Raw genomic sequence first — 14449 nt, 5'->3', positions numbered from 1 at the left:
AATGTCTCCTGGTGGAAAGTTAGTCACTGTTATAGTGTGGCGTGCTGGGCTCAGGAGTTAGGTCAGTCTGTATTCTAATCTCACAGACACCTGCCCAGTGACAGTGAAAAATCTTTGAACTTCATTTCCTCTACAGAATGAGGTGATTTTGTGTGAAGACTGCTTTAAAGGTGAGGATTAGATGCGAAGAGACATGGAAATCCTGTTAGCTGAACCAAGTGTCTTTAACACATGGGAGCTCTTGGTGCTCACCAGCCTCTGTCCTGTGCCCTGGGATTCAGTCCGGGTTTACACATTGTGAAAACTCAAGTTCACATCAAGAACAATGCTCATAATCATGGTAATTACTACTCAAGAACACAGTGCACGTGCCAAGAGCTCCTCTTTTAACCCTCACTACAACTCCTCTCTTACGGTTCTTGAGGACTGCACATGTGAATATATGCGACTTTGTAAATATGGAACCACATAGTTACAATTAGTGTAACCATTGTACCGATGAAGAAGTGAAGACAAACTGTCATATCAATTGTTGAAAGCCCCCAGTTAGAAAGAGGTAGAAGCCCCCAGTTAGAAAGAGGTAGAAGCCCCCAGTTAGAAAGAGGTACAGCTGGAATTTGAGCTCCGCTAGATGATTCACCAGAAATGCGTTCCTAACCTCCTCTCACCTCAGACTCCTCAACAGGGCCAGTTCTCTCTACCCTCCCACACTGCACCTCACAAGTCATTCAGGAGATATAACATGCTCAGTAATGTCTAAAGCATTGGTTTTAAACTGTTGATACAACAAGAAAGGATAATTTTCTAATGGCAGGTGGGGAAAGGCCAGTGAGGCAAAGTTGTAAAATTATGGGCCACTCTCTCAGTGCGGGCTGGGGGAGAACCTGTGTCCTGCAGATGGTCCCCGGATGGATTATGATGGCTGCTATTTGGTGATTCTTAAAGGGTGCTATTCATGGACAATATAACTCCAGTTGCAGTGTCCTTGGTTTGGGAATAGTATCATTCCCCAGGCACAGCTATCTCACCAGGCACTGTCTTTGTTCATTTGTTCATTCATTGTTTTTTTTTTATTTAAAAGACCCTCCACATTACTAAGTATGCTACAGACGACTGCCTAGTTCTTTCCATGTTGTATCTCTATAGTGACTCTGTATCATAGAACCATAAATGTAAGCCTCATATGTGAGTTACAGTGTTTTTTAAAATGAAAAGAAATAAATTTTAATAAAATATTAATTAATTTTAATATATCTTATTTAACTCAACACATAAAGAATATAGTTTAGCCTGACCAGGCAGTGGCGCAGTGAATAGAGCGTTGGCCTGGGATGCAGAGGACCCAGGTTTGAGACCCTGAGGTCGCCAGCTTGAGCATGGGCTCATCTGGTTTGAGCGAAAAAAAAAAAAAAGCTCACCAGCTTGGACCCAAGGTAACTGGTTCGAGCAAGGGGTTTCTCAGTCTGCTGTAGCCCTATACCAAGGCACATATGAAAAAGCAATCAATGAAAAACTAAGGTGTTGCAACGAAAAACTAATTATTAATGCTCATCCTTCTCCGTTCCTGTCTGTCTGTCCCTATCTATCCCTCTCTATGACTCTCTTTCTGTGTCTCTGAAAAAAAAAAAGACTGTAGTTTAAACACATAACCAATCTAAGAATTTTCAATGAGATATTTTGCATTTCTTTTTCATACTAAGCCTTTGAACCTACTAAATACATTTTGACTCTAGCACATCTGAGGTCAGACTAGCAAGAGAGCAATAATCATATGTGGCGAGTAGCTTCTATATTGGACAGTCAAGCTGTGGGGTTCAGGAAGTATCTGCCACATAGATGTCCAAATAATAATTTTAAATTGTCAGGCTTCGGACTTAGCACTAGCCAAGATCCAGTTCCTGTGGCCAGTTCCTGGCTTCCTGTGGAGTAACTTAGTCTGGAGCACTTCAGCAGAAGCTTTATTGAAGTAAAACAGGGAGGGACAATGGGGCTCAACCAATCAGGTGACAGAAACTCAGAGCTTCTTTCAATTTCCGTGAAGTACTCTGGATATGTAACCAGCTCATTCTTTTTAGAAATAATATCTGAATATTTCCCTTGCCTCACACCTGCTATGGGAGACAGGAGTTCAGTCCTCTAAATGTCTGTGGTCAAGGATGCTGGTTATCCAGGCCCTTTCTCTTTCAACAATTCAGAAAAATGAAAGAAACAATTACTGAGATGACAGGATTTGGAAGCAAGCAAAAAAAAAAAAAAACAAACAACAACCAGATAATCATTAAACTAATACTTGTTTCTCTGCCCACACAAAAATTCTGACACCAAATGTGTGGGTTTGTTCTACATCAAGAAATTCTCCAATTTTCTGTGGACCTGAACTGGGAATCCTACAATTCAATTCAATTCTGAGACTGTCTCTCTGGAGTTAGGGTTAGGTTCCGCAAGTTATATTTTTACTTATTTTTTAGGCGAGAGGAGGGGAGATAGTGAGGCAGGCTCCTGCATGTGCCCTGACAGGGATCCACCCCTCACCCACCTGGGGCCAATGCTTGAGTACCAAGCTATTTTAGCACCTGAGGCTGATGTGCTTGGAACAACTGAGCTAGAGCCTCAGCACCTGGGGACATGCTTGAACCAATCGAGCCACTGGCTGCCGGAGGGGAAGAGGAAAAAAAGGGGGATAGGGCAGGGAAGAAAAGCAGATGGTTGCTTCTCTTGTGCGCTCTGACCAGAGGTTGAACCTGGGATGTTGGTACACTGGGCTAACTCTCTACCCACTGGACAACCCAGCCAGGGCCAAAATTGCAAGTGTTTGTTTGCAAGAACAAGAACAAAGACCAAATAATTTTTTGGTATTTGAATATTTATTTTGAGTTCATATTTTGCCAATGTATCAGAATGTTATGTTACACAGTAGTTAGCAGTGTGGGAATAATTACTTGCAGAAACCAAGAAAAAAGACTGAGTACTAATGCAGGTTGATTTATTTCAAAACAAAGACATCAGTCAACAGTTAGCCACAGTACTTTATATGAAACATAAAGTCAAAATCTGAGGTGTTCATAAGTATATTAACCACAGGAGGGTTTATAAAAATTTTGGAAATGAGATTGACAGTTTAATAAACATGGCACAAGTCATTATTAATTCAGAGCTAATTTAAATTAGATAGTTTCTCAGTTGATACCTGGGTGTACTATTACTTATTGGTTCATTAATTATATAATTCCTTATTGAATGTCTATCACATGCCAGGCACTATTTTACATATACAATATCAGGATCCGTTCATGAACAATAAAGCCCAAACCCTGTCCTTAGATTATATTCTTAATATGTAAAGATATCTATACCATGTACTGTACAGAGTTATCATACTTTTTCATACTAATAAATTTGACAGTGTGGATAAAATGGCTAAATTTCTTGAAAGTCCCCAAAATTGACAGTAGAAGAATAGAAAACATGAATAGTTCAATAAGTATTAAAGAAATTGAACATGTTTAGAAGTCTTAAAAGAAACCCATGACCCAACTGGCATCACTGATGAATTTCTCTATACATTTATAAAGGATGCAAAACCAGAGAATAGGATTAAAGGTATCACTTCCAGCAGTTTTTGCATCTTTTGATGTAAAACCTGACATAAACATTCAAGGAAAATAGAGCAGATCCATCTTTACATAAAAATAAATGCAGAAATTCCAAACCTACTTTGTGAGATTAATTAGAAATATATAAAATACATCATGATCAAGTGTGGTTTATTCTAAGAATATAAAGGTAGTTTAACATTAAAAAATGAATATAGTTTATGATAATGTAAGTAAAAAGATAAAAATAATATGATCATCTTAATATATGCAGAACATGCATTTGATACAATTCAATAGTTATTCATGATAAAGAAAAGAAGAAAATTGTTAGTATATCAGGACTAGGAAACTTCTGTGGTCAGATAAAAAAAATAGCTGAAAACAATATATAGCAAACATCTTACTTCATGGTGAAATACCAAAAATTTCCCCTTAATATACTCTCTCTTCTAAGCTTTACAGATTCCCATCATTCTTTCTCTTCTCTCCCTTTGCACCTTTCCCGCCTCCACATACCCCAGGGTATAGGCTGAGGTGCCAGAACCAGAAATGACAGCAATATACACATATGTCCATTTCTTCCCCCAAACTGGGCACCAAAGTGTTTTCTTATGATGAGTGGTTCAGTGTGGAGAATAGACTATTTACTGATATGTCTGCTGCCACATTGCTAGCTAAATCCAGGTAGATTCAGGCCAGAACAGAGAATGGTTCCCATAAATCCCCTCAGAGACTGTCCAACCCCTCCCCTGTGCCCCAGGCATGCTGGTTCCTACAATAGGCCCTCACCGTGACCTGGGAAAATATATAAAGCAGTTTCTCCTTATCTAAAGTGGTCATTCCCTAGTACCCCCAGCCATCCTGCCCTGTCCTATAAACTCCTTATTGCCTGCCATGTGGCATAAAGGACATTGATGTGATCTCACCCAAGATGAACCTCATATATGTTCTCTTAATAAACTCTGAATGTAATAATGGGGCTCTCAGCCTCTTTCTGTGGTGTCTTGCTGGGAAAATTTTACCTAACACTCAGTATGACCCAAGGTAAGATGAAGCTGGAATGGGGGGCAAAGTAGGAGCGGTCAGAGCTCAAAAATGACCCCAATCACCTCCTCAGATCTCCTGTAACTCGGCCTCTGTAGGAGGTGAAACAGATTTGGTTGTTTCACTGATCGGGTCTGAGTCCTCAGTCAGGGCCTTCTCCAGACTAGCAGGCAGGGACTGGATCAGTCTCTTTCGGAAGTTTTGACCCAGGAAGACATAGAGCATTGGGTTGAGGCAGCTGTTGAAGAAGGCCAGGGAGCCTGTTAGGCCTAACAGGAGAAAAAGGATTTGGTACTTTCCTTTCAATAGTGCTTTGATGCTGACTGTGTATAGGAGAAGACACAGTTGAAAGGGAAACCAGCAAATAAAGAAGGAAACCACGACAGCAGTGAGGACCCGTAAGGGACGGCTGGAATTACTCATGCCTTTTTTTCGGATCTTGGCAGCAATAAGCCCATAGCAGATAGCGATGATGGACATTGGTATAGTGAAGCCAACGACAAACCGGTTGATCCCAATGCTTGCTAATGAGGTGAAGAACTTCTGCAACTTCTCTTCTTCAGTGATGTTACCCCAGAGTTCAGTGTTGAAACCACAGTATTCCTTCCCTTCATCGTGTACTGCAGTGGTGAAGATGACACTTGGCAAGGTAAGGACTAGTGCAAGAATCCAGGGCACAAGGATCACTTTTTTAGCCAGACTTACAGTGCGGTGGTTCTGGGCCCAGACAGGATACAGGACACAAACACAGCGGTCCAGGGCAATGAAAGCAATGAGGAAGACACTGCCATACAGGTTTGTGTCCCCCAAGAAGGAAATTAACATACAGAGGAACCAGCCAAAAGGCCATTGTGCTCTCATGGCATTTGCAACCATGAAGAATGGCAGAGTGGCAGTGAAGAAGAAGTCGGCTATGGCCAGGTTCAGGTAGCACAAGGTGGTGACTGTGAGTGCCATCTGGAACCCAGCCACCCAGATCACAAGCCCATTGCCCAGGATGCCGAGGACACAGGTAATCCCTTGGGCCACCAATGTGATGATCTGTGGAGCAGTGTAGCCAGTTGCCATCTTGCCTGCACCTGAAACATTTGACAGTGAGAATGTCAGCAGTGAAAGCCCCTTATAGCATTTCTGTTCAGGCCAACATCAACTTCCACAATAACTTTCTTTCCAAACAGGGTACCCACTCTAGGAACCTGGTGACTAGTCACTACACGTCTGACATACTTTTGGCTGTTCTTTTGGGAAAGGACAGTTCTCCATATTCCCATGAGTTTTTTGTTTTGTTTTGTTTTTTTGTTTGTTTTTTTTAAAGCGAGAGAGACAGGAAGGGAGAGAGATGAGAAGCATCAATTGGTAGTTGTGGCACTTTAGCTGTTCATTGACTGCTTTCTCATACATGCCTTGACCAGGGGCCTCCAGCTGAGCCAGTGACCCCTTGCACAAGCCAGCAACCTTGGGCTCAAGCCAGCAATCATGGGATCATGTCTATGATCGCACGCTCAAGCCAACGACTCTGTGCTAAAGCTGGTGAACCTTCACTCAAGCTGGTGACCTTGGGGTTTTGAACCTGGGTCCTCAGCATTTCAGGTCGACACTCTATCCATTGTGCCACTGCCTGGTCAGGCTCCCATGAGTATTAATATGCATTATACCTATTGGCTGATTAGTTAACCAAGGATGTTACAAGGCTTCTGTCCCCCATAAGAATCCTAAGCTGAGCGTGTATAAACAATAGAAAACTGATGGGAGTGAGGGAAGCACTAGACTCACGTCAATAGGGTCACAATTCTTCCACCCACGACACAAAGCATAGACGCTGGCAGGCTCTGCAGCCTCTGCCAGACTCCTCTCAGCGCCAGCCCTCCCCTCTGTGAGAAGCTCTGACCTATTATTTGGCTAGTCTTTAAAGTTTTAGAGTGTGGTTTAAGTTTATACTTAAAGAGGATCTTGAATAGTTGCTGGTAATATGTAGCCCTGTGGTTCTGTGCAAGAGGAGGTCGGCGAAGGGGGCCCTTCTCTACATTCAACCCTCTGTTTTTCATTTTCTCTGTTTGATATGGAGCATTTCTCTGTTTGAGATGCAAAGAGTTTCACCCATGATACAGCTCTAGTGTTGGCAGCATAATGAATATGAGAGTAATAAGTTTGGTTGATATTTGTGAGGTCTTATTAGAGACCATGCATTATATTAAGTGAGGGTCAAGTTGTATATATAGGAAGTTCTGAGTTACAAGTGAGATAGGTTCTATAGGTTTGAAAATGTTTAAGTATTTATGTACACAAAAATTAAAAACTCTGTTAAGACAAACATCTATCTAAGTTGCATTTAATAGGTAAATATATCTGTTCCAACTTACATACAATGTCAACTTAAGAACAAACCTACCAAACCTTATCGTTCATAACCCGAAGTCAGCCTGTATATGGGCATCCAGTTTGACCTACATACTACTCTGTTGTGGACCATAAATGGCAAAAAGCCATTGTAGATTTGAGGCTTAGCAAAAGGCTAAGTTCTCCCCCCTCCATCTCCATATTTGGCTGTGATGCTGAGTATTTGCACCCACTCCACTTGCTTCCTTGGGTTGCTGGAAGCAATATACATGCCCTTCCTCTGACTCTTTGTTTTCGGATGTTGGTACATTTCACTAATGAATCCTGTTTTATGGCTTGGGAGAGTTCCTGTCTTAGCCTTGGATGTGCAACTTTGTATCAGGGTCCTTGATTTGCATATGGCTATATAATAAAGCGAACTGGGGCTATGGGGCAGTCAGATACTGCCAGGCATTTTGAAGAGTCCTCCCGGTTCCATCGTTTTTGTTTTGGTAAGTGTGTTTCCTTAATTCCACACCGTTATTAGGAGCTGTGCTAGTCCGCGGCACCACTCTGTTGTATAATGGCTATTATTTCTAACTTTCATAAAGATACATTGATATTCAGAGCAATTATGAGACCTAGAAGGTCAGTTGTGTTGGTAAGTGGTAGAGGAAGGACTTCACCTCAGCTTGATCTGGCTTCCAAGTCCTCCCTCCACCACAGAGCTGTGACAGACATTGCTGGATTCCCACCTGACCTCTGTTCTTCTATTCTCTGTGCTGATCACACTCAGTTTATTTAGGTTCTAATTCTTCAGGGAAGATGTTCCTCTCCATCTTTGGAGCCACATCCTGATTAGTCTCACTGGCAGTTGTAATTTGCTTTGCTTTGCACAGGAGTGTTTTAGCAGTGGGATATGACTAAATCCTGGACAATAATGCCAGGGCAAGATATCCTGGTGAGCTTTCAGCATAAATTTTCTTGCTATTAAGAATAAGAACCCAGCCTGATGAGGTGGTGGCACAATGGATAGAGTGTCAGACTGGGACGTGGAGGACCCAGATTTGAAACCTGAAGGTTGCCGGCTTGAGCGTGGGCTCATCCAGTTTGAGTGAGGACTCACCAGCTTGAGCATGGGATCATAGACATGACCCCATGGTCACTGGCTTGAAGCCCAAGGTCAATGGCTTGAGCCGCAAGGTTGCTGGCTTGAGCAAGAGGTCACTCGGTCTGCTGCAGCCCCTGTGTTAAGGCACATATGAGAAAGCAATCAATGAACAACTAAGGAGCTGCAACGAAGAATTGATGCTTCTCATCTCTCTCCCTTCCTGCCTGTCTGTCCCTATCTGTCCCTCTCTGTCTCTGTCCCCCCAAAATAAAAAAAATTAGAACCCACAAAAATATAGTGCCTGCCTCCTGACCAGATCACACCTATAACTATTACCTCTAGATTCAACCCGATGTCTGTGCGACTCACCTCTCCACTCCACTTGGCCAGACTTCCTCGCAGTGTGGGCTGTGAGCTTTATGGGAAACATCAGGGCGGCTGCGAAAAGGCACATTCACGAACCCATCCTAGCATCTCTTTGCATAAAATCTGGGGTAACTTGCTACGGCCTGCCTCAACATTTGAGAATCATCTTAACCTCGGCTATTCCACCTCCAGCTTAGAAACAGCAGTTTTTGAGCACTTTTGTACATTTAATGCTTGTAATAACATTACAAGACTTCCATTATGGTCCCTCTTTGAGCAAGGGGAAGCCATGGCCCAGGGGTTCCAGCACTTTGCTCACCATCGAGAGCCCAACCCATCTGTGGACACAGCAAGCTCTAAAACCAGATTGAACCGATCCCAGAGCCCCTGCCTTTGCCACTGTAAACACTGCCTTTTAAGGGTCCCCCAAGATTACCTGGAGATGATCTGGCCCTAGTAGAACAGTTTGCCTCATTCCCTCCCTTTTTAGTCTCTCTTCTTTTCTTCCTGTCTTCACTAGTCCCTTCCACCCAGTCTCCTATGAGGTATTGTGTAACAAAGTGCAGGGTTTCTCAGTCCTGGCCTCCTGACATTTGCGTGGAGAATTCTTTGTTGTAGGGCCTGTCCTGTACATTGTAGGAAACTTATCAGCATCTCTGGCCTCCTTCTGCTTGAAGCCGGTAGCAACCCCTTCTAGATGTGACAACCCAAACTGTCAATGCCTCCTAGGGGTGAACATCATCCCCAGTTGAGAATCACTGTTACAGTGTCGAGTGCTGGGCTCAGGAGTTAGGTCAGTCTGTATTCCAATCTCCTCTCTGACACATGCCCGATACGAGTGTTTAGTCAGGGACATCTCTTCAAACTACAGTTTCCTCTTCTACAGGAAGAGTGGGGTGGTTTTCAGGTGAAATTGGTCTCTAGATGAGGATTAGATGAGGATTAGATGAGAATCCATCTCTTATGCTGAACCAAGGGTCTTTAACACATGGACAGTCTTGGTGCTGACCAGCCTCTGTCCTGTGTCCTGGGACTCAATCCTGGACCACGCATTGAAGAAGCTCACCATCAGGTCAAGAATAATGCTCATAATAATCATAATTGGTACTTATGAACCTTTTGTATGTGCCACAGGCTCTTCTTTTCTTTTCCAATATTTTTATCTTTTTTTTACTTTATTCAATGTATAATTATCTCATATTTCCTTCTTTTTAGGTAAATTTATTAAATTTGCTGGTTAATAAGATCATATAGGTTTCAAGTGTACATTTCTCTTATTTTTCTTTTGTGTGTGACAGAGGCAGAGAGAGGGACAGATAGGGACAGAAAGACAGGAAGGGAGATGAGAAACATCAATTCTTTGTTGCAGCACCTTAGTTGTTCATTGACTGCTTTTCATATGTGCCTTGACCAGGGGTTATAGCAGAGCGAGTGACCCCTTGCTTAAGCCAGCAACCTTGGGCTCAAGCCAGTGACCTTTGGACTCAAGCCAGCCACCATGGGGTCATGTCTATGATCCCACACTTAAGCCAGTGACCCTGTGCTCAAGCTGGTGAGCATGAGTTCAAGCTGGTGACCTCGGGGTTTTGAACCTGGGTCCTCCATGTCCCACGCTCTATCCACTGCACCACCACCTGGTCAGGCTCAAGTGTACAGTTCAATGATACATGATCCATATATTGCTTTGTGTGCCCAACATCCAAAGTCAAACCACCTCCTGTCACCTTGTATTTGGCCCCCTGCACCTCCCCCCACCCCTTTCCCTCTGGTAACCACCATACCATACAGTTGTCTGTGTATATGAGTTTCAGTTTTATGTCTCACATATGAGTGAAATCATATAATTTATAGCTTTTCTAACTGACCTTTTTGCTTAGCATAATATGGTCCATCCATGTTGTCACAAATGGCAGAATTTCGTCCTTTCTTATGGCAGAGTAGACAGGAGCTCCCCTGTGAACCTGCATCACAACTCCTCTCTTATGGCTCTTGAGGACTGCATGTGTGACTATGGAAAGTGCTAAGCATACTGTGACTTTGTAAATACTGGATCCTGTTAGTGACAATTAGCATAACCGTTGTACCAATGAGGAATTGAAGACTGAAGCTAGTTACATTAGTCATTTAAAGCCCCCAGGTAAAAGGAGGCAGAGCCTGAATCTGAGTTTGGGTAGATGGATTCCACCAGAAATGTGCTCATAACTTACCCACAACAGGACCAGTTCTCTCTACCTACCCAGTCAAAATCCTACAAGGACCTCAGAAGGTATGATCAGCTTAATCAGCTCTATGTTATCCACTTAAAAATCTTGGTACAACAAGGAGGATGATTGTGCAGTGACAAGTGGGGAAAGGCCAGCGGGGCAGAGTTGTGACATCATGGGCCCACCCCATCACTGCAGGCTGGGTGAGAACCTGTGAGCGCAGTTGGTCCTCGGATGGATTATGATGGCTGCTATTTGGTGACTCTTAAAAGGTGCCATTCACTGGATGATTAATCGACTCCAACAACACCACCTTTGGTTTGGGAACAGTGTCATCATCCATGACCTGGGCAGAGGAAGTAGCCTGCCCAATGTCACAAGGATTAAGGGGGCAACTGGATTTGTGACCACAGATTTCACGTGGAGACACAGCAGTTCCCTGTTATTTGACTCTTTCTTCATCATGTTCATATTTTCATGCTTTGAAATAATTGTTTCAGTTCTGCTTTATCTTCTCACGTCGTAACCTCCTCTCCATTCCTGCTCCCAGCTGATGCCCTTGCCTCATATTTCAGTGAGAAGATGGTAATAACTGTGAAATTTTTAGCCTCTTCTCAACCACACCCTCCAATCTACTGTACCCGTTACAGTGAATAGAGGGTTCCTGTTCATCCCCGTTCATTCAGTGAGTGAATCAAGACTTCTTGTTCATGTCCCCCTTCACGTTTGCTCTGGGTCCCTCTCTCTGTCCCCTTCCCGGGAATTTCCCTCCTGCGGTCTCATTTTCCTTTTCTGCTGACACATCCCCAAGACTTTCTACAGCTCATTCTGTCACAGACACACGATCACATCCCCTCCCTTCGCAACGAAACCATCTTTGGCCCCTGTTCCTTTCCAGCGTCAGCCCCATTCTCTCAAGAAACTTCTTTCAGTGAAGACGATTCACATTCAAACACTAGAGGGCAGTGTCTCCATTTGTCGCCTCCGCTTTTCTCGCAAACTCACTCCAAATTGACTTGGGCCCTGAGCGCTCCACAAACTACATACACTTCCTGTAAGGATGCTCATGGCCCGCATGCCGTACCTCCAATGATGCCTTCTTGGTTCTTATCCTGATATCTCAGCGACGTGGAACCCACAAACCCCTTCCTCCTTAAAACACATTTTTCTTGTGCCTTTAGAGGATAAAATGTACACACTCTTGATTGTCTTGATAGTTCCATAGGCCACCTCATTTCAGTTTTACCTATTTGCTTTTTCTCCTCTAAATTTAACTCTCAATATTGGAGTGTTCCAGGACTCGTACCCCTCTCTACTTGATTGCCCCCTTCTCTACTTGATCCAGAGGTGATGTCACCTGTGTCATGCTTGTAGTATGGTATAGATAACTTATGATTGATGTGACCAGCCTTGGCCTCCCCCACAGTTCTAGCCTGATATATGACCAGCTGACTCTTTTTTATGTGTGTATGTGACAGAGACAGGGACAGACAGACAGGAAGAGGGAGAGATGAGAAGCATCAATTCTTCGTTGTGGCACCTTAGTTGTTCATTGACTGCTTTCTCATATGTGCCTTAACCGGGGCGCTACAGCAGATCGAGTAACCCCTTGCTCAAGCCAGCGACCTTGGGCTCAAGCTGGTGAGCCTTGCTTAAACCAGATGAGCCCGCACTCAAGTCGATGACCTAGGGATTGCGAACCTGGGTCCTCCGTGTCCCCATCTGACACTCTATGGGCTCAAGCTGGTGAGCCTTGCTTAAACCAGATGAGCCCGCACTCAAGTCGATGACCTAGGGATTGCGAACCTGGGTCCTCCGTGTCCCCATCTGACACTCTATCCACTGCGCCACCGCTTGGTCAGGCTGACCAGTTGACTCTTGACATCTCCCCATGGAAATCTCATAAGCACTCCGGACATAACATTGCCTAAACCAAACTCCTAATTCATCTCCCCTCTCATATCTGCCACTCTACCAATATTCTGTGTCGGTGTGGAGCCTAAACATCTGTTAAATTTTCAAATCTAACACTTATCCTTGATTTCCCTTTCCCTGACCATCCAATCCAATCCAAGTCAATTGATTCTATCTACAAAGAAACTGAGTCAACACCTGGAATCATTTTTATCACCACTACCCTTGTCCACGGTTCTCATCTGGCTGCACATTTGCACTAACCCTGCAAATAGCTTCTTCTTCTCCGCTTCCTCCTTCTTTTTTTTTTTTTAAGTGAGGGGAAGGGAGATATAGAGACAGACTCCCACATGCACCCTGCACCCTGATCTGGATTCACCCAGCAGCCCCCATCTGGGGCTGATGCTCGGACCAACTGCGCTATCCTCAGCTCATGAAGCCGACACTCGAACCAATCAAGCCACTGGCTGAGAGAAAGGAAGAGGAAGAGAAGGAGGAGAGGGAGGGGAACAGAAGCAGATGGCTGCTTCTCATGTGTGTCCTGACTGAGGATCAAACTCGGGATGTCTGCACACTGGGCTGACGCTCTATCCACTGAGCCAACCTGCCAGAGCTGCAAATAGCTTCTTTTTACCACCAATGCTGCCCCCCCCCATAATTCTCTCAGTGTAAGCCAAATAATCTTTTAGAAACACAAATCATAGCATAACATTATTCTTCTCAGCACCCTCCAGTGGTTTCTAAAGTCCTAACTCAAGCTTACCGAGCACTCCTGGGTCTGCCCTGGGTACCCCTTGGAACTCACACATTCGCTGTCATCTCACACGCTGTGACGGAGCCACACTCATTTCCTCCGATTTCGTGTGTGTGCTGAGCTCACTGCCATTGCAGGGCTTTTGCATTCTTTGTTCCTTCTTCGCACTGTGCACTATGCCGTTTCTTTGAAGCTTCCCACATGTGGCTCTTTCTCAACATTCCTATCTCAGCTTAGATACTGTATCCGCAGAGGGGACCTACCTGACCCACAGTGCAAAGCAGCTACCCCACACACAGCCTGTCTCGCCATGTACTGTCCTTGTTTATTTGTCCATTTTGCTTTTTAAAAAATTTTAAATACCCTCCACATTAGTATGCATGCTCCCAAAATCACCATTTTTTCAGTGCTATCTTTCTATAGTAACTGTCTAATGAAAACATCAGTGTGAGTCCTACATGCAAGACACATGTGTGACTTGCAAATTTTTAAAAAGTAAAAGACATTTATGTCAATAACACATTAATTAATTTTAATTGTATATTTGACTTAACCCAACATAGCAAAAAGAATATAATTTGACCATATAACTAATATAAGAATCATCAATGAGCTATTTTGTATTCTTTTTTTTTTTTTTTGTACTAAGTCTTGACTATACTAAATTGATTTTTGCCTACAGCACCTCTCAGGTCAGACTAACAGGAGCTCACTGATCCTCTGTGCCGTGGATTCCGTATTGGACAGCCTGCCACAGAGTTCAGGAGGTGTCTGCCACCTAGGAGATGTTCAAATAAAAAATTTTAAATTGTCAGTCTTCCAACTTACCGCCAGCTGAGATTCTGTTCCTGTGGCCAGTTTCTGGCTTCCTATGGAATAACTGGGGCTAGAACGCTTTAGCAAATGCTTTATTGAAGGTCAAGGGAGGGGCAATGGGCTCAAATCAATCAGGTGACAGAAACTCAGAGCTTCTTTCAATTTCCATATAGCACTCTCAATATGTGGTCAGCATAGTCTCCTTAGAAATTTAATGTCTGTCTACTCCCCTCCCCTCCCACCTTCCGTGAGAGACGGGAGTTCAGTCCTCCAAAAGCCTGTGGTCAGGGATGCTGGGAGTTCAGGCCCTTTCTCTTTCAGAAATTCA

At 43.7% G+C, this 14449-nt stretch overlaps 1 protein-coding gene across 3 annotated transcripts; it reads right to left on the bottom strand.

Moving 5' to 3' along the window:
• Positions 1-3897: 3897 nt before the first annotated feature.
• Positions 3898-14171, bottom strand: LOC136397431 (N-formyl peptide receptor 2-like). 3 transcript variants are annotated; one of them, XM_066371938.1, is made up of 3 exons: positions 14134-14160; positions 8404-8482; positions 3898-5719 (listed from the first exon to the last, which is right to left on the bottom strand). In XM_066371938.1, exon 3 carries the CDS (start codon positions 5706-5708, stop codon positions 4710-4712), a length of 999 nt encoding a protein of 332 aa, XP_066228035.1. In that variant the 5' UTR covers positions 5709-5719; positions 8404-8482; positions 14134-14160; the 3' UTR covers positions 3898-4709. The 3 variants fall into 3 exon arrangements, with proteins under 3 accessions (XP_066228035.1, XP_066228036.1, XP_066228037.1); XM_066371939.1 differs by lacking the exon at positions 8404-8482 and having other exon boundaries at positions 14134-14171; XM_066371940.1 differs by lacking the exons at positions 8404-8482; positions 14134-14160 and adding an exon at positions 13315-13359.
• Between the last annotated feature and the right edge of the window lie 278 nt (positions 14172-14449).

Source organism: Saccopteryx leptura, chromosome 3 (genome assembly GCF_036850995.1).
Source record: "Saccopteryx leptura isolate mSacLep1 chromosome 3, mSacLep1_pri_phased_curated, whole genome shotgun sequence".
In the NCBI taxonomy this organism is placed as follows: domain Eukaryota; kingdom Metazoa; phylum Chordata; class Mammalia; order Chiroptera; family Emballonuridae; genus Saccopteryx; species Saccopteryx leptura.
This window is presented reverse-complemented; position numbering and strand designations above follow the sequence as displayed.